The sequence below is a fragment of the Theropithecus gelada genome, chromosome 13 (genome assembly GCF_003255815.1).
Source record: "Theropithecus gelada isolate Dixy chromosome 13, Tgel_1.0, whole genome shotgun sequence".
Lineage (NCBI taxonomy): Eukaryota > Metazoa > Chordata > Mammalia > Primates > Cercopithecidae > Theropithecus > Theropithecus gelada.
In genome coordinates this window covers 51,589,221-51,616,254 of record NC_037681.1, presented here as the reverse complement: position 1 = coordinate 51,616,254, position 27,034 = coordinate 51,589,221, and the positions used below count along the sequence as shown (strand labels likewise).

At 43.8% G+C, this 27,034-nt stretch overlaps 1 protein-coding gene across 2 annotated transcripts in view; it reads left to right on the top strand.

Moving 5' to 3' along the window:
* Positions 1–27,034, top strand: part of CAPN14 (calpain 14) — a 58,691-nt gene that overhangs the window by 7,881 nt on the left and 23,776 nt on the right. The window contains exons 1-7 of one of the 2 annotated variants that reach the window (XM_025354498.1): positions 8,595–8,684; positions 20,287–20,563; positions 22,644–22,713; positions 23,518–23,636; positions 23,772–23,908; positions 25,111–25,285; positions 26,211–26,273. In XM_025354498.1, the coding sequence (XP_025210283.1) occupies positions 20,339–20,563; positions 22,644–22,713; positions 23,518–23,636; positions 23,772–23,908; positions 25,111–25,285; positions 26,211–26,273 (789 nt within the window). In that variant the 5' untranslated portion in view covers positions 8,595–8,684; positions 20,287–20,338. Of the gene's footprint in view, positions 1–8,594; positions 8,685–20,286; positions 20,564–22,643; positions 22,714–23,517; positions 23,637–23,771; positions 23,909–25,110; positions 25,286–26,210; positions 26,274–27,034 lie in introns of those variants that run through there. The other variant, XM_025354499.1, reaches the window with a different exon arrangement.

Here is a 27,034-nt window from a genome sequence, read left to right as displayed (position 1 = left end):
TGATTTGTCACGTCTTCTTAAAGAGAAATTATTATAAATTATTGGGTAACATAATCCTTATTTTAGAGTTATCTATTTTGTTTCCATGAGTTATTTGCCTAAATTAGAATTATGTCATTTAAATTACAGCAACTTTTGTTAAATTTTAATATCTGGTATGAATAGTCACCCTCCCTTACTAGTATATTTTTAAAATTTCTTAGATATTCTCACTTTCTTCTTGTTTTCGTCATTGTCTTCCTCCTCCTCTCCCTCTTTCTGTCTTTTGTTTTTTCCAATTGAAATTGAAAAGTAATTACGAAAATTTGGGGGTAATTTTACTTCAGTCTTTTCTTTTGTGCACATATATTTAACTTGCCGTCTGATATTTTCCCCCAGTCAACACCATACCACCAGTATTTTTACATATCCTGAAAAATATTCCAATAATTAAATTGAAATGAATGCTAATATTCAGCTATATGGAAATTCTGTAATCTAATTAACTATATTCAATGATGGACAGATAAGTCATTTGCAAAATTATTGTCAACAATAATAAAAGGTCTATTTCAGAGTTATCTATCCTGTTTCTGTGATCATCATTGAAAGATGAATATTTTTGTATGTAAACATTCATCCATGGTTTTATTTTCTTTGTACATATTTAATAAATGAAACTACTGAAAATATTACTAATACTTTTGATACTTATCACCAAATTGCTTTCCAAAAGAGGCACATCAATTTATACACTTACCACAATGATATCAGAGTTCCTACATTTTTTCTGTCTCTCCAGCCCTGTATGTTACTATTTTAAAATATTTTCATTTTATTAAAATATAGTTATCTCTCATTTAATAATCTAAACCTTATTATTTTAAAATATCCATCAATTTGGGAAATGAGAAATGATAGACTTTTAAAAATCAGTATGTATTTTACTATGAAAAACTTTTGAAATTGTTTATTAACCATTTATATTTTTCTGATTGTCTATTTTTTCCCTCATTTTTCTAAAAGCATTTAGTGTTTTTCTTATTGTTTTGAAAGAGTTTTTAAGTTTTACAGTAAGGATATGATTAATCTTTTGTCTGTGTCTAATCCAAGTTAATTTTAATGTTTTGCCAATTACCTTGTCCTTGTCTCTTCTCTGTCTTACAAAACAGAATCATTGGAATCTCTTAATCAGAATCTCATTAAAACTGGGAATTAATTTTAGGAATGACATCCTTTTAATACTTAATCTTTCCCTCCAGGAATATGATATGACTGTCTATTTATTCACCAATCTTTTATATCTCTATAAACTTTTTATAGTTCTCCTCAAATAGTCAAAAACCTTCCTTGATTGTTCTCAGATATTTTGTAGTTTATTATTATTGCAAATGAGATATTTCTATTATGGTAACTTCTAACGGCTTATTGTTATATATAGGAATCCCATTAATTTAAACAATATATATAGTTATTTTATTTACTACTTATTAATTTGATTTTAGTTTATTCTTTGTTTTTCAACTTATATAAAGATTATCAACTAGTGCTTTTCTTTTTTATTAATACTATGTTGGTTTGTAATGTATATTTCGTATTTTGGCTAGAATTTTCAGAACAATGTTGAAAATAACAAAGATGTCAGCTTTCTTGTTTTGTTCATGATTTCAATGACATCCTGGTACCTGTCTGGATTCTTTCTTCTCTCCTCACCTCAACTTCCCCACCCCTTGGCTTGGGTATGATGATCTCTTTCAACACGTATTTTTTTCTTTTGGCTGGATAAAAGAACATTCTACTAAAGCAAAGCATCTGGTATGTAGTATCCTCTCAGCTTTAACAGGCATATGTATTTGTGTGTATATGGAAGCCTTCATACGTGAATGTGTATGTGTGTTGTGTACTGAGTGTTCTTTCCTGGGAGCCTGGGTAGATGGTGGTGCCATCAATGGAAGACCATAGAAGAGTCTCAGGAGCAAGCAGTCAGTTTGAGGAGTTCTCTACTGATAGCCACAAGGATACTAAAGCAGTGCCCCAGGCTCTTCTCAAAAGGCTTTTCCTTTACAGGATGGGACAAAATTCGCATGTTAAACAGACAAGATATTTAACTGATGACACACTCAATGTGGATCAATACTGAGATGTAGTTGTGAAAAATGATGATGAGATTCAGGCTGTATGAAAACAAATATAGGAAAAAAAGACTATCAACATTGATGGAGAGCCTGTTATATGTCAGGTGTTACGCTCAGTGTTCTTAAATAGATGACTTCATTTCATTTGCACAATGACAGCTCAAAATGTCATTATTCTCCCAGAGAAAGAAACAGAAGTGGCCAGGCATGGTGGCTCATGCCTGTAATCTCAGTTCTTTGGGTGGCCAAGGCAGGTGGATCACGAGGTCAGGAGTTTGAGACCAGCCTGGCCAACATAGTGAAACCTCATCTCTACTAAAAATACAAAAAATCAGCTACGTGTGGTGGTGGGTGCCTGTAGTCCCAGCTACTTGGGAGGCTGAAGCAGGAGAATCACTTCAACCCGGGAGGCAGAGGTTGCAGTAAGCCGAGATTGCCCCACTGCACTCCAGCCTGGGCAACAGAGCAAGACTCTATTAAAAAAAAAAAAAAGAAAAGAAAAAAAAGAAAAGAAAGGAAAAGAAACAGAAGCTTAGTACTTGGAATGAGGCAGAGTAGAGGAGGTATCATTGTCTTTCTGAAGGGTTGGATGTTGAACTGACTTACGTGCTCCAGATGTGGTCTGATGGGACATATTTAACAGTGAGGGAACTGGTCACACTAAACTGTGTTGTGTGAATAATTTAAGGAGCTAAAAATTTTAAAGTTATATTTGAAGGGCAGGTCACATGGGCTGGTGAAAACTCTGGATAGAGGGTGAGCCAAAGGTAATCAATTTACTACCGTAATATCACCCACTTGCAAGATTTCCGCTTCTCTCTGCATCTGCATATTGATAACCTTAAACATTCCTGTCTCCCGTTTACACTTCTCCTTTTGTCTTAGTCAGTTTAGGCTGCTATAACAAAATGCTGTAGATTGGGTGGCTTATAAACAATAGACATTTATTTCTCACTGCTCTGGAGGTTGGAAGCCCGAGATCAGGGCACCAGCATAGCTGGGTTCTGGTGAACCAGGTTCTTCCAGGTTGCATGTTGTCAACTTCTTGTTGTGTCCTCACATGGTGGAAAGTTGGCAGGAGAGCTCTCTGGGGTCCCTTTTATAAGAGCCCTGATCCCATTCATAACTCCCATTCGTAACTCCCATTCATTGCTCCACCCTCATGACCTAAGTACCTCCACAAACCTCCACCTACTAATATGATCACATTGGAGGTTAGGATTTCCACCTATGAATTTTGGGAGGATGCAGACATTCACTCCGTAACACTTTGAACTCCAGATCTATTTCTGACACTTTCACCTGGATATCCTATAGACCACTCACACTTAGTCCAAGGGGTTAAAAGGTTCTCAAAAACCTCTCAGTAAGCACCAAATCCAATCATTAGTGAATAATCACAATTATGATTTTCAAAAAGTGTACTGAGTGCATATTAAGTACCCATTTAGTCTAGCCCCTGGATTAAATGTTTTATATTCATTACAATACAAACAATTGAATTTTTCCACTAATCATGTAAAGTATCTATCATTCCCATTTTGTGGATGACAACACTGAGGCTCTTAGAGGTGAGTTGCTATCTTGAGGCTATCCGACTAGTAAGGAGTAGCATCGGGGTCAAACCGCAGGTTGATCTGGCTCCAAACGTAAGGTCTTTCTAGGATGCAAACTCCACATAATTCCAGAGAGGGCAGGTCAAAGTGGAGGGTGCTATGTGTTCGGGAGGCGCAGGTATGAAGGCCACCTAGGCGACTGATGTTTTCAGAGCTGCTTCCTCTTTTGAAAAAGCCCAGACTCAAAGACTTACCAGATATCATGCTTTTCAGTTGAGGGGAAGTTTGGTCTTTTATGCTTTGAAAGGCACAGATAAACCTTTCCATGGAACCATAGGAGGAAAATGCATTTCAACATAAGTCTCTTCCATGTTCTATTGAAAAGTTTTGCCCACTCAACTCCATAAAAGTGTGTTATTTTCTGTATATAGAGAATCCCCCTATTTTAAGATAATGCAAGCCTTAGGGTGGCTATTTGACATAGTTGTTAAGGTAAGAAATTCCTTTGACTGACAGACCTGATGCCTCCATGCTAGATACATTGCTTCAGAGGGTTATGTGTGAAAAACTCCTAGGAATTGGGGCTGCTACGTTGGCAACTGTGCTAGAGTCCTCACTCTGGCTGGGGTGCTGCTGACTTCAAGGCCCTTTGTACCTCTTTTCTTGCATCTTCTGGGCATCAGTTGCAATGTCTTATTCACTTTTGTATCCTTGAAATTAGTCATAGTTTATTTACCATCAGGGCTTCTTTCCAACTATACCCCAATGACATGAAACAGAAACCTTGCAACCATCTCTCGGGAGGAAATGCAGAAACCACGCTGTTCTCCCTGGCAATCAGATTTCCCTCTCATGAGCATCATAATGGCACATAGAAATACTTTTCTGCCAAGAAAGATAGGTAGTTTACAGGTCAAAAGGAAAACAAAGCCAAAAATAAACCGAAAAAACCAAACCCCAAAAAGGCAGATAAACAAAGGTGAAACTGTGAGACACTTGGAGAAAATGGTATCAGAACAAAGAAAGGGTCAAGAAGAGAATGGCTAGAAATATGTTCCTTAGTAGTGTATTGATTTGAACCCATTAAACAATGCCAAGTACACAATTGAAATAGAGGCAGAAAATAAAAAACGTGCACTGTACCTGCCTTGCCTCCCTGATGGGCATGACTCACAGCGCTGTCCCCAAGCCCTCCCCAGACAGAGCAGTCCTTGTCAATCAGAGTTCACTCAAATTATTTGTTATGAATAAATGTTATTGAAATTTTAATTAGTTCTCTGAGAACTTAGGAAAACACCCTTCTGTTGAGAAAATAGCTTGTCTGTGTTTATTTTCAAACTTCACAATGAATTTCTTAAAGAATATTTTCTATGACATTCTAAAAAGATTGTGAATGTGAAGGATTTAATAACTTAGGTCTTGGAATTTACTTTGAAACCTTGGCCATGACTTTTCATTTATGAGATACCCCACAAAGCCTCTTTTTATTATCTTGGTTCTTGGATAGATTTCTAATGCTTGAAAGTTATATACGGAATCATCAATTTTTCCTTCATTCTTCTGAACTTGTTATTGCCCTTTCTCCCACTCACAAATCAAAGCCCTTCTCTTTTCCTTGTTGGATCCTGGTTTTGAAAATGTACAACCAAATGAACAAAAATCAGGTGGAAAAAAACATCAAGGAATAGCATGACTTGTCGGTTAGTGGCATGATCTTGGCTCACTGCAACCTCTGCCTCCCTGGTTCCAGCGATTCTCCTGCCTCAGCAGCCTGAGTAGCTGGGATTACAGATGCATGCCACCATGCCCAGCTAATTTTTGTAGTTTTGGTAGAGTCGGGATTTCACCATGTTGGTCAGCCTGGTCTCGAACTCCTGACCTCGTGATCCACCTGCCTCAGCCTCCCAAAGTGTTGGGATTACAGGTGTGAGCCACCGCACCCAGCCGTCAGTTAGTTTTATGAAGCTTTGGTGCTGCTGCAGCCACCACAGCCTGACATCCCTTGTCTGTGGGGCTGCCAGAAGTAACCCTGGCCAGGGTAATGATACCCCATGACTTTCTCGCTTTACTCTTATGTTGGCAAAACAGAGAATCAATGGTTAGAGCTTAGCCATAGGCGTTTCAGTAGTTTTTCTTATTTACAGTTGTGTTGGATACAAAACAGTTTTACTTGTTCCTTAATGTGAGTCTAATGAAGCCCCATAAATAACCTGTGTGCCCATGAAAGGTCACCTTGGAGCAGTCACTATTTACTGTCTCAGGTACTCTATTTTATTCCTCAACTGGATTTTTTTACTTCTTATTTCAGTGCCCCAAATTCCAATGGTCAGGGATTCATTTGGAAAAGGAGTTTTCTATTTTAAAAAATGCAAATATTATGGTGAGGTTAAGGACTTGTAAGCTATTCTCACAGTAGTGAGACATCAGGAATTCAATTCAATTGCTTTCCCATGCCCTGAAGGAATGAGAATTTTGATTAGAGGGAAAGGAAGGAGAAACTTTAGAGAGCAATTAGGTTTGTGGGAGAGGCAGATTATTTAGGGCACTTGGACTCTTCTAGAAGAAATGGAAAGTAGGGCATTAGAAGGTGCCACAGACGCATTTGACCTCCTTTGAATGTTTGGTCAAGGCTGGTCCCAAACAGAATCATACATGTTGTAACAGAAAGTAGAGAGAGGACGAACACAATTGTGTTTCATGTGATTGAGTCCCAGGAAGAGGAAATGGCTTGCCCAGCTTCACAAAGTTAGTGAACCTGCATCTGTGTTTCTGACTCTCGAGCTAACCCTCGTTTTCCAGTACTCCACTGCAACACCAGCCAAGGAACACGTTTCCCTCTGCTTTGCCTCCAGGACTTAGAACTCCAGCAAGTGCTCCGGTTCTACTGCTCCTGAGCCTGTGAAGCCCACCAAAGCCTTTCTGGGAAATTCACAACTCCTAAAATCTTGTTTCCACAGGAAAGTAAATTTCTGGTCATAAATCACAAACTTGCCAACCCACTTCTGGTCCACAGCCCACTGTGGGTCAGGACTGCGTGTGCCTTGCAGAGACAGAAGGCTCATCACCAGATGCACTCGAGTTCACTGCCTTTTTCTCAGGCATACTAGTCTGTCCTAGGTGACAATCGGAAGCCTGGGGAAGGGATGTATGACTTCTGAGATGTCAAAAGGCCACAGTGCTGCTGTGCAAGGCTAGTGAGCCTCCCTGGCCATCTGTTTCCTGTCACCCAGGACAATAACTTTCAAGAGTTGTCACGGGAGGAAATGGCCCTTGGGCCTTACCCTCTGTGTCTGGATGGCTCTGTGAATCCATAACACAATTTATAATAAGCCCAGTGGTGACCATAGCAACAACTCAGACATAGAGTGAGCCTAGTCCTGTGCCAGGTGCAGGGTGCTGTCCCAAGGGATGAACGGAAGCCCCTCACCTGGAGTCCCTGAAAAGATGATGAATAGAAGGGGGAAGATAACTAAGGGCCAGGATGAGGAGATGAAAATGAAAAGGTTATATCTGGGAGACAGATCAATAATAATAATGGTCTTCCTAAATCCACTGCTTCTACTATCCCCATAACACCTTCAGACCTGTGCGAGGAAGGGTGGCTATTTGGTGCATGAGGCAGGGGGAAGGCTCCAAAAAGTGTTGCGCTCAGGAAGAAAGCTTTGGATTTGATTTGACAGTGGCGGGGAGACAATTCCTTGACAAAGATGAGAAAAAGTTAGTGCAACCTGACTCCCTGGGACTTTAGCCCCATCTCTGCTGTTTACCGGCTATGGTTATCTTGGGCGAGTTGCCGTGCTGTGCCTCCGTCTTCTTTTTGTAGAATGTGGATAATAATAGCACTGCCTCACAAAGTTGTGAAGATTCCATGAGATTCTGCATGCAATGTGCTTAGCATTGTGCTTGGCACGTCATAAGTGCTCAAAACATGTTGGCTATTATTATCAATATTAGTTAATTTATCAGTACTAATAAAATAGGTGGAGTGATAATCACACAAAATGATTGAGTTGCAGAGATTAGAGTCAAGGCAAATGCCAAGAAGCAGGTGGGGAGGAAGAGGACAGAGGATTTCCACAGGGAAGGGACTCTGATTTCACTGACACATATTGAGCACCTCCTGGGTACTAGGTATGGGGATCCTAGGTGTGCAAGCATGGAGGCCGGCAAGCTGGAACCGACTAAGCTGCTATGATGAAATCTGTGCAAGTGGTGGCAGAAGCCTAGGAGAAGGATTTGGGAGTGGTGGGGGGAGGGGAGTGAAGAAGTCTAGAGCAACCACAGGAGGGCCAGGAAAACCTTTAAGGGAAGAACAACCAGATTTGGAGCAATGGGACCCAGGGTGAACTGTGAGGAGACAACCAATGGGAGGCCAATGTTCTGAGTCCCAGATGGCCAAAATGGGGGATGTGGAAAGTAGGTTGGGAAGGAAGAGGGAGCTATCTCAATAGCACAAATGAATCACAGATTTCCTCCTTAGCAGGAGACATCCCTGAGACTCTGACAATCATAAAAGAAAACCCACAGCCACCTCTTGAAAATACTTTCTAGGCTTCTGTCAATGTTAGTTTAAACATAGGGATGTACAGGAATCTCTGTCTTGGGTCTTTGGTGTCCTGGGAGTGGTGGGGAGGTGAGCAAGTGGGGTCATGTGCTCCTGCAGTGAAATGCTTTTCTATGTCTCACCTGAAAATACCCTCCCCAGGGTTGAAAGTGAGAAGATGACTAACTCTCTCATCAAGGCATTACTGGAACAGGTTCTCTCTGTATGGTGTTCTAAAGAAATAATTGGATTTGTGTAATCCAGTCACAAAGCCCTGGGTACTCCACTCCCTTCCAGAGAACACACACTGGGGAGGAGCCAAGGTCCTGGGAGGTGGGGTTGCAAATTCTTGGCCAAACACCATGTGTAGAAAGGACCCATATATAAGAGGTGGTCTCAGGCTACTGGCTTCTGACTGCACCAGGATTAGAGCCTACCCAGGTGCTTAAAGAAGCAAAATCTCCTGTGCAGGTAAGTTTCTTTAGTTCCAAGGGTGGGTCCAAGTTAGCCCAAAGGCCCTATGAGACTCTACAGGGTCTGGGTTTAGAAGGTGAGAGGAAGGTATTTGCTTCTCCTGGTTTGAGCTTTGTAGGTGAGTATATACAGAAAAAGCCCTGGAGTCTGGAGATTTCAATTTTGTCCTCAGTTTTGCCATCACTTATTAGTGTGACCTTGAGGAATAGACTTCAGCCCTTTGGCCCCAATCTCCTCATTAAAAAAAAAAAAAAAAAAAAAAGATGGGAGTATGTTTGGGCCTGGGTAATTTCTGAGGTCCCTCCAGCTCTGGTTTCTCTCGAAGTCATTTAGTAGAGTTATTGATGCAGCTAGGTGCTGTCATTTCCCAGAACACAGGCCATCCCAGTGGTCTCCTGAGCCTCCTGGTGAGAAGGAATCTGGAGGCAGCCAGTTCCTCACTGAGGCCTTATGGGATCCTCAGAGTCAAGGAGGCCGACTGCTCTCTGGTTCTAATAAGCAGTGGGGCTGGGCTGACTTCCTCTATGAAATTAGATGTGAAGAACACACTGGGACGGTGACCACACTGTAAGAGTGGAATTGTGCCTCAAATGATAGCTGTCAGTGTGGTGCTTGGCACGGCCCTTGCCTAGACTAGAAATCTCAAAATTGCCCTTGTCTAGGTGGTCTGCTGGCCTATGGGCACTGGAAATCACTCATCAAGGCTCTGGAGGACTCCGGAGTGAGGCAGTCGGCTCTCAGTTCCGCTTATAACCCTCTTCTGTGGAGGCACAGTATGATAATGTTTTGGTGGGTGGTACCTAGGTTTGTCAGCCTGGGTACATCTTTCAAGCCTGATAGAGTGAGGGGTACCTTTGATTTTCTAGGGGGAGAATTCTTGGATGAGTTAGGTACTGGCCATTTCACAGAGTGGGCACCTCATCCTGAAGAGTGAAGGCCCTTTCTAGAGTGTGAGCCTGGTTGTTGGACTGTGACTTCCTCGGGGGCAGAAATTCTGTCTAATCCATCCTGTACCCCTACCATCTAGGGCAATGCCTGGCCCATGGGGAAGCATGCAGTGCAATAAAGCCTTGTTGAAATGAATTGATTCTCCCACTTTTCAAACTCCCTTGTAAATCTCTCTCCTGACCATCAAAACAAGCAGTAGAAAAGGAATGGAATTGATGTAACTATCAGTGGTATAATTGGTTTGGTGATAGATCGCTCGACCTCAAGGGTAGCCACTAAGCTAATTTATAACATATACATTGGTTTCATCACTTTAGAAAGTTATGTAAATGGAATCAAAGAGTTTTTGTGTCTGAATTTTTTCTACTCAGTATTGTTTGTGAATCTCATTCATATTGCAGTATGTAATTCTTGTTTGTTCAGAGCTGTGAAGTATTTCATTGTATAAATGGATGTGATATCCATTTATGTGGATATTATTAATATTTCTCCATGTTCATGGACATTTGGGTAGTTTTCATTTGGGGATATTTTGCATATTTCTCTTGTGAGTATTCTTGCACATGTCTTTTGGTGCATAAATTTAAGCATTTCTGTTGGGTAATAACCAGGAATGGAATTGTATCATATAGTTTGTAGGTGTTTAGCTATAGTATTTACTGTCAAATAGTTTCTTTTCTTTTTTTGTTTTTTAAGATGTTTCTAATTGGCTTACTTTTTCCAAAAGTTTTCCTGGGTTTTTAACTGCATACCTTGATTTTCTGGAGTAGCGTTAATCAGAGCCTGAAATGACTGGCCAAGTCTTCCAGCCGGGGAGTGGGCTTGCTAGAAGAGGGGGCTGTTAACCAGCATCCTCTCCCCAGTTCATGAGTGTGAGCGAAGGGCAGGAAAGCCCCACAAGAAGAAGACAAGAGGTTTCCAGAGAAGGCTCTGGAGAGGAGGGGACATTTGCCCTGAGCTTTGAAGGATGAGGGAGATCTGAGGCAGAAGGGGTCAGGAGGAAGCGACATCTCCTTTGTAAGTTTGGACAGAGCAGAGGGTTTGTGGTGGGGGTTTGTGTAGACAGAAAGGAACTAACACACCAAGAGCCTGGCCATTTGGACTTGACGCCATGAGCTGTGTGGTTTTGAGGGTATGATGTGAAATGGCCAGTCATATGGCAAATGCAGGATCAGAGGAGGAGAAGAGCTACCTCAGTCTGACCGCTCATCTAGCTCAAATTCTGTGACTCTCTGAAGATGCAAATGCCCCTGCAAAAAAATAAAAGGAATGAATTTACATCTGCTTTAAAACTCTTTCCTGTCCAAATGTGTTGTCAAATGTTCAGAATCATTTGATATTTTGTTTTGAAAATCGGAAGGGTTGGCTCTTTGAAAGTGTGGGAATGGATAGAAAAAGAGTAGGGGATGGCTCTCAGGCTAGGGTCCCACTACCTCTTGGGGTGGAAAGTGTCAGAGCAGGGCAGCTCGAGGGGAACCGCCAAGTTTAGGAGGAGGCTGTACAAAGAGGATGTGCCTGTGCTGGAGAGAAGAGATACCCCAGGGCTCCCCCCACAGTCAGGCTGAGCAGGCCATGCCTCCCTGGAACTGCTCCGAGGTCCTGTCTGTACATGGGGGCACTGAATGGGATGACCACTAAGTTCCTTCTAGCCTCATATTTGATTCAGCTGCAGTGAGCGACGCCAGGGTGCAACTTCCACACAGGCCAAGTATCCACTTCCTGTGTTCAGGAAAAGCTGTGTCCAGGTCATGGCAACTCATGCTCCAGGGAGTCTTCTTCTCTGCAAAGATTTGTGGCTATGCCGTGTCTCATAAAGTCAAATGAAAGTGGGGCGGCTGTGGGTGAGTAGGGAGCTCCACCAGTCAAGTTCTTAGACCTCCACAGAGGCATGCAGTCAGCCCAGGGGATGCCCACCCTGGGACTGCCAGTTAAGGGACTTCCTGCTCTTCTCCCCCACCTTCTCCCAAGGTGCATGTTCCCTTTGGAGACTCCTTTTTCTTTTAGGTCTGACCTTGGTTTTACTTCCCCGGGTTGCTTTGACGTGGATCCCACATACCACCCAGGAAAGGAGCCCTCAGGCAAGCCTGGATGAACATTTCAGAGGGGAAGGATGTTCAAGAGGCTCCCTCAACCTAAATCAGGCCCCAGCAATGTGATCAGACTCCAGAAGAGCAGCCAAGTGATTGACAGTTCACAGGAAGTCTTTAACTTCCTTTATCTCTGTTCAGCTTCATAAGAGGGGAGGGGAGGGCATGCTTTATTGTTCCTTACATTTTCCAAGTGAAGAAACATCCATCCCTTCCATCGGTGAGTCAATTGGCCAGCATTTATCAAGCATCTGTTTATTCATGGTATTATGTGACTAGAGATTAAAAAAAAAAAAAAACCTATACCATTCTTGCCTTCAAGAACTCATAGTTGGGCCACATTCATCATTGTTTCCTGAAAGGCAAATGTCTGCTCTAATAAATGAAGAATCATGCTTGACGTTTTCTGTTAGAAACTTGATCTAAACGCAGACAGATGTCTAAACAGTGAAAAAAAAAAAAAATTAAAGTCTTTCAAACCATTAATGTTACAAAATCATTTCATCTTTTATGAACAGGTCATGATGTATACATAGAGATGCTGGTTTTCCTGTTCATAATCAGTAACCACAGAACCACCTGAAAACTGCCCAGGAATGCCTGATGTTATCACATCTAAATAAGGGATTAGACACGAAACTTTAGCAGAGAGAAACTGCAGGCCACATTTGCAAGTGTTTTGAGACATGAATGCAACTGTAAATGTTAAGGGTCTATTAAAAAGTCAACGAATCAATTAGAGATAAAACTGTTGCATTAAGATAAATTCTTAATGATGGATTCAACCAACCACATTTTAATCTGTGAGTTCCTACTTGGAGCTTACCCCTGTCCTGAGCCCTGCAGCAGCAATCTACCTGGTTCAATAGTGCTTTAGAGCAGTGCTCAGCAAACTTTGCCTGTAAAGGATGGCATAGTAAATATTGTAGGCTTGTGGCCCCTAAGAACTCTGTGGCAATGACTCAACTCCACTGTTGTAATGCAAAAGCAGCCACAGACAATACCAGACAGATAAGCATGGCTGTAGTTTCAGTAAAACTTTATTTATCCAGGCTGTAGTTTGCCAACTCCTACTTTAGACTTCCGTCAAGTCTTTTCACACGGTTATGTCTTTTGAGTTCTGAGAATAGGCACAGTACACGTCATTCCGTGTTGAGGGTGAGGAAGCCAGCTCAGAGAGGGTAAAGGAGTCAGCACACGGGCATCCGGGAAGAGGCAGCAAACCCACTTGCCTTCTGGGTTTTCTAATTCCAGACCTAGCACTCCATGGCCACTGCACACCGCCTATTACACAAAAGAAGTACAATCCCTGCTCATGATAAATCAAGCAAAGCCTATAGTTAGTCTTGTTCTTTTGTTCCGACTGTCGAGAACAAGGAATTGATTGTTTTTCAATCTGGTGCTTTTTATCATGTAGACAGAGTCTTGTACAAAGAGCCTAGGTTTCGACTCCAATTTTGCCTGAGACAACTTAGTGGGTTGTGGCAAGATGCCAGAGTTCTCTGGAAATCCATCATCCCCCAGGAGGATTCTACAGGTTCATGTGAGTGAGTGCATGGTACTTATTTCTTTAGCTTCCTTTCCAGAGACCTGACTCTACCCCTATAGGTTGATCAAAGGCCAGGTGTTATGTTCCCAGCCTGAGACATACTATCTAGCACATAGTAGGTGTTCAGCAAACATGTGAACTGAACATCAGGGCAAGGACGCAAGACACTGTATGGACCCCTGGGAATTAGTTCCTATTTTTGTATTCTGGTGAAATTACTGGGAAGCTCCTTTCTATGTCTTAGAGTCTCAGTTTTTCCCACTTTAAAATGGAGCCCACAATCCTCAACTGCTTCAGAGGTGGTTGAAAAGGTAGCCACCACCAAGGAAAGCCAGGATTTGGGCAGATATTATTATTCCAAATCAAGGCAGTAGTTCAGCATGATGATGCCAGTGGGACAGGAGTCAGGCTGATCCCCTGGTTTTTCTATATAAACTTAAAATTTTAATTTGAAACAACTATATATAATAAACATGTACCTTTTTTTTTTTTTGGAGACAGAGTCTTTCTCTGTCACCCAGGCTGGAGTGCAGTGGCGGGATCTCAGCTCACTGCAACCTCCGCCTCCTGGGTTCAAGCAATTCTCCTGCTTCAGCCTCCTGAGTAGCTGGGATTACAGGCGCCTGCCATGGCTCCCAGCTAATTCTTGTATTTTTAGTGGAGATGGGGTTTTGCCATGTTGGCCAAGCTGGTCTTGAACTCTTGACCTCAAGTGATCTGCCCACCTTGGGCTTCCAAGGTGCTGGGATTACAGACGTGAGCCACTGTGTCTGGACATGTTTTTAAGTGTGTTGTGCATAGTTCATTGAGTTTTGATGAAAAAATATACAGATGCAACCACCACAGTCGATATAGAACATTTCCATTACCCCAAAAGTTATTTTGCACTCCTTCCCAGGCAATTCCTTCTCCCAGTCCCAGGTAACCACTGACTTGCTTTTTTTTATGTTGTATTTTTATGAAACACATTTTTTTCCATGATAAAAGTAATACATACTAATCGAGGAGTCCAGAAAATATAGAAAAGTTTAACAAAGTAAAATAAAAGTCTTAGTCACATTATCCAGACATAGTTCATATTCTTATTTATACGTATTTTCTTCCCATCGTGTGTGTGTGCGTGCGCGCGCGTACGTGCATGTGTTTAATAATATTGGGGCCATGATCTATACACAACTTCATTGGTGATTGCGTATGTGTCTATGATGATTGTATCTAAAATCATTTTGCTCACAGAACCTCTAATTGACTTCTGTGTTTGATTAATGGCACCAGGTTACTCATACTGGTAACCTGAGTTGCTATGAAGAATAGATCTTTGTTTCCTAATACATTTTCTAGTTAGTTGTTGCTGTTATAAAAAGAACACCACTGAGTTTCTGTATAGTGTATTTAACTTTTATTCATTGACCTTCTTGAATTCTTTTATTTCCTATAGTTTAAAAAAAAATTTCTTAGATATTCTGCATGTAAAATAATCTCTTCTGTGAATAAGTCATTTTTTTTTTGCTTTCTGATTTTTGTGCTCCTTCCTTCCTTCCTCCCTCCCTCCCTCTTTCTTTCTTTCTTTTTTTCTTTCTTCTCTTTCTTTTCTTTCTTTCTTTCTTTCTTTCTTTCTTTCTTTCTTTCTTTCTTTCTTTCTTTCTTTCTTTCTTTCTTTCTGTTTTATTGGCTTAACTAGGAATTACAATGAAAAGTGATTAAGAATGGTAGTAATCAGCATTCTTATCTTCTGTTTATTTTAAGGAAATATCTTTGATCTTTCCTCGGAAAGTATGGTGTTCCTCTAGATTTTTTTAGTAAATATCTTTTCTTAGGTTAAATAAATTTCATTCTAGCCCTAATTTATCCTAGGAAAATAATTAGGATGTGCTCAAAGACATAAACTCTGGTAATACCGTCACTGTTTAGTTAAAAAGAAGAAATAACATGAAATTCCAGAAACAGTAGATTTTAAAAATAAATTTTGGTTGACATATGATTTGGCATACTTTGCAATAATTAAATGTGTTCTTGTATATTCAACTTATTGGCAAAGACAAGTATTCATTAGATATTGTCAAGTAAAAGTGTAAAACACAATGTATAATATTATATTACTTTCATTAGAAAATAATTAAGCATAGAAAATTTTCTCTAAAAGTATACATTAAAATTTTAACTATGGCTATCATTGAGTAGTGGGAATATGGGTAATTTATATTTCCTTTCTTTCCCTTGATTTTTCCACAATCAATATATGTTATTTGGATTTTAAAATGAAAATAAGTCAACTCATAGCTAAGTGAAAACTAATTCTTCTGACTTTAAAGTGATTAGAACAAATATATAAAAACCTGCAGTCTGACTAAACTTTTAATAGCAGGGATATAGTATTAATTTCTCTCCAGTTTGTCAGAGTCAATGTTTTCACTGATATCAACCTCTCTTTCCAAATAAGTTGTAACATCACCCTTTGTAAAGCCTTCACAGATTCTCACCTGTGCCTATGGACTCTCTATATTCCTGGACAACAGGGAAACTTCCAAGTGGACAATCCCACAGGACCAGGCAATCTGCTGTCTTAAGGTTGACCAGTGCTGTGCTGGTAATATTCAACAACTAGCTCTCAATTTTTTTTTTTTAAAGGCCAAGGAGCTCTGATTTGTAGCATTTACCAGTTCCATGGTATGGACACTCTCACGATGGCCAATTACAAGGTACTAACATGGCATGATGGAATACAGACTTGGGAAGAGATGTGCACAGCTGGCTCCTGTCATCTTGCTCACACTGGCTACTGAAATACCACTGAGACCCACCTGAAGGAGTACATTTTGACACAAGGTGTATCTAGAGTCTGTTCCTTCTCCCACATTTAAAATGTTCCCATGTACCTTTTAATAAACACTAACATGTTAAATAGGCAGAGGGTTATCAGGAGAGATGAGGAAACCCTGCCTGCATACCGGGATTGGGGTTTGGAGTTTGCACTGCTGGCTGGTGTATCCCCAGGTGTCTTGTCTGGTGATGCTCCTGATGTTCATGAGCCAGTTAGCGTTCAAAGGCCTCCTCCTCTGGATCAAGACACTTAGGTGATCTGAGCACCAGGTTATTTGATACCTCTCACCATCATAACGCCCTCCCTAGCACCCAGCATCTATAGATAAGGGGAGAATAGCCAGCATGGAAGAAGTGGAGATTGAAGCCTGACTCTCTATTTACTTCCTGAGTATAAATAAATTTTGGACAGGCACGGTGGCTCATGCCTGTAATGCCAGCACTTTGGGAGGCTGAGGTGGAAGGATCACTTGAGACCAGGAGTCAGAGACTAGCCTGGGCAACATAGCAAGACCTCATCTCTACAAAAAAAAAAAAAAAAAGTTAGCTGGGCATGGTGGCATGAACCTGAACCTGTAGTCCTAACTACATAAGAGGCTGAGGCAGAAGGATCCTTTAAGCCCAGGAGTTCAAGGCTGTAGTAAGCTATGATCATGTCCTTGCACTCCAGTTTGGGTGACAGAGTGAGACCCTGTCTCTAATTAAAAAAAAAAAAAAAAAATCCTGACGTGCAAAACACTGCAGAACAGCCTAGCAGCTTATGGGGAGCCAAGGAAAGAACTCTGAGGCCCAAGGAGGATGCTTTTAGGCTGCACATTCTTAAATAGCTTGAGCCCCATTGGCCTTCACCTATCTATTTGCATAGTCTTATTTTGTGGACCTGCTCCAACGCTGCTCACTTACAGTAGTCAAAATGAATTTCCAAATGTGACCTAGACCCATCTGGCCCTTTGCAGAGAGCTGTGCCAATCTGAAAATGAGCCCATTTCATCCATGGTTTGTAATATATAGGAAACATGCAAGAACTGCCAACTGGTTTCATCTGGGCCTATATTCTCCCTAAGGTGATTTAGAAATATTTATTTAAAAATAAGATGTGTGTGTGTGTGTATGTGTGTGTGCGTGCACACGTGTGGCCTCTTTCTAAACTTTGGAGGGTGAGAGGAACCTTTGTCTCCCGAGCGCATGATGTACCATGCTTGTCACAAGATGTAGTATTTGCAGGCATGAAGAGGAATCCAAGTATGACCCAGCACTGAGTAAGGAGGGCATGAGCCTGAGTGAGGTTCTGAAGCTGGGGGACCCTCTATCATTTTTCACAGGACAAGCAGTAAAGGATTGTTGTAAAGGCTTGAAGGGGTAAAAAGGGAGACCTTGCCTTTGTGAGGCCTCAAGTTTGTTTATAAATGCACGGTGGTAGAAGAAACTTTTTGGGAAGAAAATGGGGTAAGCCTGGGGGAAGCTTTGCCTACTCATCCACCTTAGGAAAAAAAAGAAACTCCAGGGTAAAACACAAGACCTGAGTAACAGCTTTTGAGTCACAGAGACTCAAAAGTTAGAAGGGGGCTGGGTCTTCCCCCAGGAAGTACACAGGCACCCGTGATAAATAAGAAGAGCCAGGAATGGACTGCCCTCAGGTCTCAGAGGTAAGGGTGTGAGACAAACAACATTCCAGCAGTGCTAATCCTGCAGGGGATTCAAAAGCCAGTATTAGGCAGAAGAGGCTTCTATGCATGCATCACTCAGAGCAGAACCACAGTGGGGCCACTCCACCAACCGGTCACCAGCAGTGCTTGGTGAGCCACCTACAAAACTGACAGCAAGTGTTTAGAAACTTTTATAGCAATTGATCAAATAATTTAAATTTAATTTAATTTTTGTTGGCTCTAATTTTTTCTTTTTTTTTGAAACAGAGTCTTGCTCTGTTGCCCAGGCTGGAGTGCAATGCCGCCATCTCTGTTCACTGCAACCTCTACCTCCTGGCTCAAGTGATCCTCCTGTCTCAGCCTCCCAAGTAGCTAGGACCACAGTCATGCACCACCATGCCCAGCTAATTTTTGTATTTTTACATGGACGAAGCTTTGCCATGTTGCCCCAGCTGGTATCGAACTTCTGGGCTCAAGTGATTTGCCACCTTGGCTTCCCAAAGTGCTAGGATTATAGATGTGAGCCCTTGCACCTGACCTGAAAAAATTTTAAAGGGGGGCTTGATTTTATATATCTTTTGAAATTGTATGTTTCTATTTATTCATTTTCATTAAATTTCTATGCCAAATTGGAAATAAAAGAACATAGGCCCTTCACTAGTGATAATTTGAGAAGCACCAAGACAGTAGGGTGCCCAATGGGGTAGACAGTGGGTCAATAGACAGAGGGGGTCTCAGCGAATGCCAGGCACTCAAGGAGGGCTTCCTGGGGAAAGGACTCAAGTTAGACTTTGGGGGATGGGCAGGACCTTGACAAATGGAGAGGACCCCAGGTCACTCCTACAGCCATGAGGGAGTACTCACACTCAGTATAAGCATGTTTGCGAGTTACTTTTAGTGCATGTACATTCTGTCCCAAACACTGTGCTGGGTGTAATAGGCAGTTTGTAGCACTGAGAGCTGAATATTGTTATGGGAGTCAGGGCTCTGGGTTCTGGATACAGCCCTTATAAAATCTCCTTGTATAGCACCGGAAAGATCGTTTAACCCTTCCCGCCCTCACAGCCTCTAGTCTGTAAGAGCCATGAGGGCAGGGACTGTCTTTGGTGAGCAGTGCCTAGCTCAAGCCTGACAAATGATAAGTTCCCAGTAAAATTTTTGATGAATGAATGGACAGGTTTCAGTCGTAACACCTGAAAAATGGAGGGGTGGGGGTGGGGGGTGGGGCTGGATAAGATTCATGGTTTTGCAACTGTAAAATGAAAAACTATATTGTGTAGCCAACCTGTCCTGTAAGAAGCTCCAGGAAATCAAGTTTTGTAGCCAGGTTATCAAAACAAGAAATTCTGTTAACAAGGAAAAGGGGAGAATGGGCATGTACCGGCAACTGTTGGTATTTGTCACAATATGTGTCTGTGATTTCTTTCCCCCTTTTACATTAGCAAGAAAGTCTTCAAGGAAGGATTTCTTTTTAAAGAGAATGTAGGCTGGGCATGGTGACTCATGCCTGTAATCCCAACAGTTTTGGAGGCCAAGGCGGGCCAATCACTTGAGGTCAGGAGTTCGAGACGAGCCTGGCCAACATGGCGAAACCCCATCTCTACTAAAAATACAAAAATGAGCTGGGTGTGGTGGTGGGCGTCTGTATCTGGTGCTCTGCTGGCCTGCCCACGCCAACCTGCAGCCCTGCCAGGGCCCGCAACTGCCCATGGGGGCCTTCCACGAGAGACCAACGCACCCTGTGCTGGATGGAGCCTGGGGCTTTACCCCCGACCCGGAGTGCACCCAGGGGCTCCTGGGATGGGAGAGACGTCCTTGGGAGGCCCCCGCGCGGAGGCTGCTGGCCCCCAGCATCTCCTGCGGCCTTGCTAATCCCGGCTACTCGGGAGGCTGAGGCAGGAGAATCGCTTGAACCTGGGAGGCAGAGGGTGCATTGAGCTGAGATCGCGCCACTGCACTCCAGCCTGGGCAACAGAATGAGACTCTGTCTCAAAAAACTAGAAATTTAAAAAAAAAAAAAAAAAAAACACGACAATGTAGGAGGAGGTTTTGCAGGGAAGAATAAGGAGGACATTGAAGCAGGAGGAAGGCTGTGTGTCTGTAGCTGGGAGGCAGGAGTTGGCAGGCCTGGTGGAGGCCCTGAGCAGACAGCCACTACTCCCCACTACCTTGGCAGGGACGGGACCCTCCAGCCCAGGGGGCTGAGTTCCAGCTTCCTGCTTCTCTTCTCCTGCCTCCCCACTAAGCAGAAGGGACCCCTGTGACATTGGGGCAGTCAGGGGCCCAGGACTCAGCCCTGAGGCTTGAGAGAACTTTCCCTTCTGTAGGCTTTTGCCACAAGATCCCTGATCCCCCACCAGGTCCTCAAGCGCTTGAGCAAGTGCTCAAGGACCCCCACTGTCTGGGACAAAATTGAACCACCTGCTTTTGTCTCTTTCTCACCAGCTGACTTCTCCGCTCCCATTCTCTCCATCCTTCCCCTCCTCTCTGTGGCAATGGCAAAGCATAAGCAGGAAATGAGGAAACTGACCGTCCTCTGTCCATTTCAGGAGCAGCAGAGACTCCTCAGGAAGACTCACAGGACTGTACCCACTGCCTGCCATGTCTCTGTGGCCACCTTTCCGATGCAGATGGAAGCTGGGGCCAAGGTACTCTAGGAGGGCCTCTCCACAGCTCCCCCAACAGGACTTCGAGGCCCTGCTGGCAGAGTGCCTGAGGAATGGCTGCCTCTTTGAAGACACCAGCTTCCCAGCCACCCTGAGCTCCATTGGCAGCGGCTCTCTGCTGCAGAAGCTGCCACCCCGCCTGCAGTGGAAGAGGCCCCCGGTGAGGCAAAATGTGTCAGCTCAGACCCTCCTGCCCCAGGGTTTAGGCTTTCAGATACTACACCTAAGTTATATGGGAGAAAAAAAACAGGCTTTTTCCTACTCTCTCCTCTCCACTCAACACAACACACTCTTCTAACACCAGATGTGTGGGAGGTTTTCCCCATATGCCAAGCAATTCTCTGGTGGCCACCATCTGGGTATTCTGTAATGAAATTTAATTCCGACACTGTCTACCTAGAGACAGTGTCAGATCTCGCAGGTTGAGTGTTCATCCCATAAGACTGTCCCCACTTCAGATGCCAATCATAAGTCCCAGGTTGTGACCTGTACTTCTCATGACCGGCCATAAATCAGGAATGTGGTTCCCATGATCCCTTCCTTGGGTTTGATTAATTTGCTAGAGAGGGTCACAGGACTCAGGGAAATGCTTCGCTTACATTTAGTGATTTATTATAAAGGGTATTACAAGGATGCAGATGACAGCTAGGTGGAAGAGATGCATAGGGCAAGGCATGGGGAAGGGGTGTGGAGCTCTCATGCCCTCCCTGGGTGTGCCACCCTCCAGGGACCTCCATGTTTTCAGATATCCAGAGCTCCCTACACCCTGTCCTTTTGGGTTTTTATGGAGGCTTTATTACCTAGGTATGATTGATTACATCATTCGCCTTTGGTGATCAACTTAGCCTTCAGTCTCCCTCCCCTCCCCAGAGGTCAGGGGGTGGGGCTGAAAGTCCCAACCTTCTAAACCTGCCTTGGTCTTTCCAATGACCAGACCCTATCCTGAAGCTACCTAGGGACCACCAGTCACCAGTCAATCATTAGCATACAAAGGACACTCTTACCACTCTAGAGGTTCCCAAGGTTTTAGGAGCTGAATGTCAGAAAACTGAGCAAATGAAGACCAAATATATATTTCACAATATCACACCAGGTCTTACTGTCATTGATCTCCATGAGAAGGGAACTGGGTACATTCCCACATTCTCACTTTCCAGATGGAGAAAACCAGGGGTGATTTTGAGAGTGGTCTAAGATGTAGCCCTCCCTCAGTCCTGCCCAGAAATATGCAGAATAGCTATAGCCAGAAATATATCAAGGTATTGTTTAGCTTCATCTGAGATGGCAAGGCTTCCTGAGTCACAGCCAATACCATCTGCCAGAGAGATAAATTTTAACATCTCTCCAATCTCCTCCCCCAAAAACAGGCTCATGAAACATGTAAATTAAGAAGCTATTAATCACTTTAGAAAAATATTCTTCACTCTATAAAATGCATCAGTTCCTTTAAAAGGCAACTTCTTAATGTGTTCAAATGTAATCCATCTCCCTGAAACTTCATTTACATACAAGATTTCAGGAACATGGCTAGCGAATAGGGTAAAGTTAAGCCTGTGCCACAGACTTTCCTTTTCTCTTCCCTACTCACCCATCACCATCGATAACTGCAGCCCCAGACTTGTGAAGCCCCTACTGTGTGTAAAGTCTGCAGTGAACCTCCTAAACTACATGGCAGCCAGATCCCACTTCTCTCAAAATCCTGGGAACTGCTGACATAGAGACTCTGTTCTACAACTGACTCTTGGGGAAACTGTGTCCACGCAAAGACTGAAGGATATAAATCTTGCCACGGAGCAGAGACCACCTCCCTAGCACCCCAGCCCAGGCTGCATCTCAGCAGGAAAAGCCAAAGAGACCATCTTATTAGGGGTCAGGAATAGGAAGGAGGAGTAGGGGAGAGTAAAGAGAAAGAGAAGATCTCTAGGAAAACCGAAAATGCCTCCTATAAAAGTGTTTCCATTTTTAATAGAAACTCTAAGAAAAGGCATTTTTGGTATAAGTGCTATTTCTCAATATCTACAGAGTCCAGGGCTCTGACTTACACAAGCTGTAAGAAGGAATGAGAAATAAAAAGGACAGAATTCTGTATCCCAGATCTTCTGGGACAGCACTGATTACACATATATTCTGTATCTTTGTCCCCATAAGTCCAGTTTGGGGGTATGGGAAAACATGGTCACTGTAGCTCCAGGAGCTTTTTTGTTCGAGGTCAGAATGACAATTCTGTTTGTCTCCCCCAGGAACTGCACAGCAATCCCCAGTTTTATTTTGCCAAGACCAAAAGGCTGGATCTGTGCCAGGGCATGGTAGGTAAGTTTGCACAGCCCTGGGAGACAGACGCTAGGCTGCCTGCTGGCCAGGCCTGGCCAAGACAGAGTGGATGATGAAGAAGAGAATCCAGAGATCCCCACTGGAGAGAGGCCCAAAGTGGCTATTCACTGGCAAACCCTGAAGACTACCTGGATGTGCTCTGTTCTTTGCTGTGAAGTTTATAAAAACTGGTCCTCTGAGGATGCGTGGGAATGCATACCCTGCCTAAGTCCTCACATAATCCTCATTACCAGTTTACAGGTCTAAATTCTAAGTTTGGAAAATGTGCTCACTCTATTTTAGCTCCTACAGTGGGACCTTCTTAAGACAGCAGTCATTAGCCTCCCCAGAATAGGATCAAAGCAGATCTATCCTCAACTCTACCTTTTTAAAATAGTAAATTGGTCATCAGGGAAGGCCCAACCAAGTCCAGCGATATCCATTTCACAGACAGGGAAATAGGGTCCTGAAGGGTTGAGGCTTTCCCAGAAGAATGTAAATCAGTTTCAGAGGCAAGATTTGGAAAAAGTGGATGGAGTTCAGGTCCAAATTCCTGAGGATAGGGCATTCAGGAATCTAAAAGCTGGTCCAGGAACATGGCTCTGGTTTTGGTGTCAAGTTGGATTTCAGCCAGTGCTCCCAGCTTCCCGCTCTGCTCACTCATCATCTGCCTTCCCAGTATATAATTCCCTTCTCTGAGACTAGGCTACAAGCCCAGAGAGGGTAGCCATAGGGACCGGGCATTTCCTGCAGGCATGAAGTCCCCAGTAGATTCATGCAGATGCTGTGTGCTGTCTGACTTAGGAGACTGCTGGTTCTTGGCTGCTTTGCAAGCTCTGACCTTGCACCAGGACATCCTGAGCAGGGTTGTTCCCCTGAATCAGAGTTTCACTGAGAAGTATGCTGGCATCTTCCGGTTCTGGGTGAGTGTCTTCCCGGGCCCTCGGCCTGGAGGGAGTCATAGGAAAGAGGGTTCCTGGAGGACCATGTCTTCACCTTCTGGGCTGATCACCACCCACAGCAGTCCTCATTCACCCGGGACCACTCTCTCCCTCCAGTTCTGGCACTACGGGAAGTGGGTTCCTGTGGTGATCGATGACCGCCTGCCCGTGAATGAGGCTGGCCAGCTGCTCTTTGTCTCCTCCACCTACAAGAACTTGTTCTGGGGAGCACTTCTGGAAAAGGCCTATGCCAAGTAAGAAACCAGCAGAAATATCCCCCTTCCTATCGCTTCTTTTTCTCTCTCTCAATGTTGAAGGAGGGGAGTGGCGTCAGGTAAAGTTTATGAAATGAGATCCTGAGGCATGTCTCAGTCGACATAGAAGTGACAGCGTATTCAGAGTCTTTTAGGTAGGGGTCGCCTCTTCTAAACCTGCATTCAAGAGTTTTGCCTTTCCCTAATGGATGGAATTAAGGGGGATAGGAGCTCTGAGTGTCTATTCTCTCCTTTGCTCCTGGGATGGAAGGTAGGAGTAGCAAGATACACCCAAAGAATACCTAAGCAAAGGTTTCACTTCTCATTCGGACCATCTAATCTACAGTTTAAATGCCCCTTCCTTTTGTTTTGAATGAAACTCTCTCAACCTAGAGATCACTGCTGTCCCCAGCAGCTAAGAGGCCTGGATGAAGGAGCAGCAGCAGGGGATCCACCTGCTTGGGTCCCTGTGGGGCAGCCTGATCATCAGTGGTCGGATTGTGGGCACAGCTTCAACCACACAACCGCAACATGAAAGTTTAAGAGTTTTTCATACCTACAGACCCTAGAGGGTACTTGGCATGCATGGAGGGCACATACACACACACACATGCACACACAAATGTACACACACACAAACACAGACACGCATGTACACATGTGCACACACATACACACACATAAACACACACACATGCACACACAAACACACACATGCACACACACATATATGCACGCATGCATGTGGAAGTCAGGGAGGCCAGGCAGAAAGAGAGAAAATGGACCTGTGGTGGACCCATGCCTTTTCTTGAGTCCGGGGTGTTGTCCAAACAGGTTTCACGTGAGCAGCTTTAATTGATAGGTTCAAAGCAAGCAGGCACTAGTTCCAGGAGATCTCGCTGTGATTGACAGGTGGTCACTAAGTTCTCAGGCAAACATCTGAGTGGTCCATTTAAAGGAAGTGGTGGGAAAGAGGGGTTCCCAGTCTTCTAGGCAGGAGAGATGCCTCTAAGTTTTATCTATGACCATCTTCTGAAGCCACTCAGGATAGGTATGGTATTGGAAACTATGTCAGGGTTGCCTGAGCTCTGCTTTCGGTATGAGAAAACTAAACTCCTATTTAAAAATGGATGCTGAGGCCACATAAAATGATAAATACTCATGATACTTTTTCTTTTCACGTTTATTTCTTCTCTGGCTAGGCTTTCTGGTTCCTATGAAGACTTGCAATCAGGACAGGTGTCTGAAGCCCTTGTAGACTTCACTGGAGGGGTGACAATGACCATCAACCTGGCAGAAGCCCATGGCAACCTCTGGGACATCCTCACCAAAGCCACCTACAACAGAACCCTCATTGGCTGCCAGACCCACTCAGGGGTGAGACTGGGCTGCCACTGGCAGTCCTCTTCTCCTGCACCCACGCCCTCCATCAACCACCACTGCCCTCACCTGGGTGTGGGCTCAGGACCTCCACCCAGCTCCTACTGCTGAGGTCCTGGTGTTCAAGCCAGAGCAGCAAGGCCAGGTGCAGTGGCTCACGCCTGTAATCCCAGCACTCTGGGAGGCCGAGGCGGGCAGATCACCTGGGGTCAGGAGTTCGAGATCAGCCTGGCCAATATGGTGAAACCCCATCTCTACTGAAAATACAAAAATTAGCCGGGCATGGTGGTGGTCACCTGTAATCCCAGCTATTTGGGAGGCTGAGGCAGGAGAATCACTAAAACCCGGGAGGTGGAGTTTGCAGTAAGCCAAGATCGCACCCTTGCACTCCAACCTGGGCAACAAGAGAGAGATTCTGTTTTAAAAAAGAAAAACAAAAAAACCGGAGCAGCAGTGTTGGGGCCTCAGGACAGGCGAGACACTAGGAAAAAGAAGATGATGTGCAGAGAAGGAAGCTAACAATTATTAAGTGCCAGCTACATGCAAGGCACTTTCCATGTCCTATTTGATAACAACCGAAACCATGGAACAGGATAGGAAGCCCTCAGTTCAGCCCTGCCTTCACTAATGGCCAAATGTGTCACCTCACACATTTACTCAGCAACTCTAAATAGAGTTTGTCCTCTGTAAAATGGAGGGTATGACATGATCACTGCAGAATGGCTCACTTATTGAGAGGGTGGAATGAGACTATGGATACCAAAGAGCTTTGAAAACTGCAATGTACCATACCATGATTATCTCCCACACTTCTCTCCATAAACCCCTGCTCCAGCCAAACAAAGAGTTTTTCATACGTTACTCAAATACTAAGCTGTACATAACAGAAGACTGATCAGAACCTCTCTTGTCTCTGCAGAAGGAGAAGATTCTGGAGAATGGGCTGGTGGAAGGCCATGCCTATACTGTCACAGGAATCAGGAAGGTGGGTTGAGGTCGGCCGCTTGGTTTCCCTCTCAGCCTTGCCCTTCCCTCTCTGGGCCCTAGCTTATCTTGGTGGATTTAGTTTCTGCGCCATCTGGAGAGTGAGTAAAGTCTTTGGTGGGTCCCTGTTCCTCTGCACCTATTTCCTGGGGTGAAGTGGTGGGTCCAGCCTTTGCCAACGCCAGTGCATCATCCCAATCTCATCCCCTGGGGCAGCCCTCAGCCAACCATCCTCCCACCCTGCTGTACCTCACAACCCTTCCTTGAACTTTGCTTCACTCTGGGATGCCAAGAACAACCATTTCATCTGGTTCTTCCCTCCCAAATTTCTACTCCTCTCTCACGTGCTTCTTTATGACCGTCTCCGCTGCTATCCATCTTTTGAGCTTTACTAGGCATTGAGAGGAAGATGCACCAGGCAGGACCTGCCTACAAAGGGCTTACAGTCAGGTATGGTCACAAACCATATCTGAAAATGAGGAGGAAGCAAAGTTGAAACTGAGAGAAGAAAGTGTAGATGAAAGACTTTAGGAATTCATGTATAAGAGAAAAGACCTCCATCGAGTTGGGTTGGGGAGAAGTCAGAAGAGTCTCTTACAGGGGAGGTGACGTTGAGTTGGTCCTTGAAATAGGTAGATTTATATGGGGCAAGAAGGGCATTCTGGTGGAGGGAGCAGTGTAAGCAAAGCATGGAGATAAGAAGTCAGCAGGTTTAAGTTAAAGAACCTCTGATAATCTCTAGAGGGCCCGACTCCTCCCAAG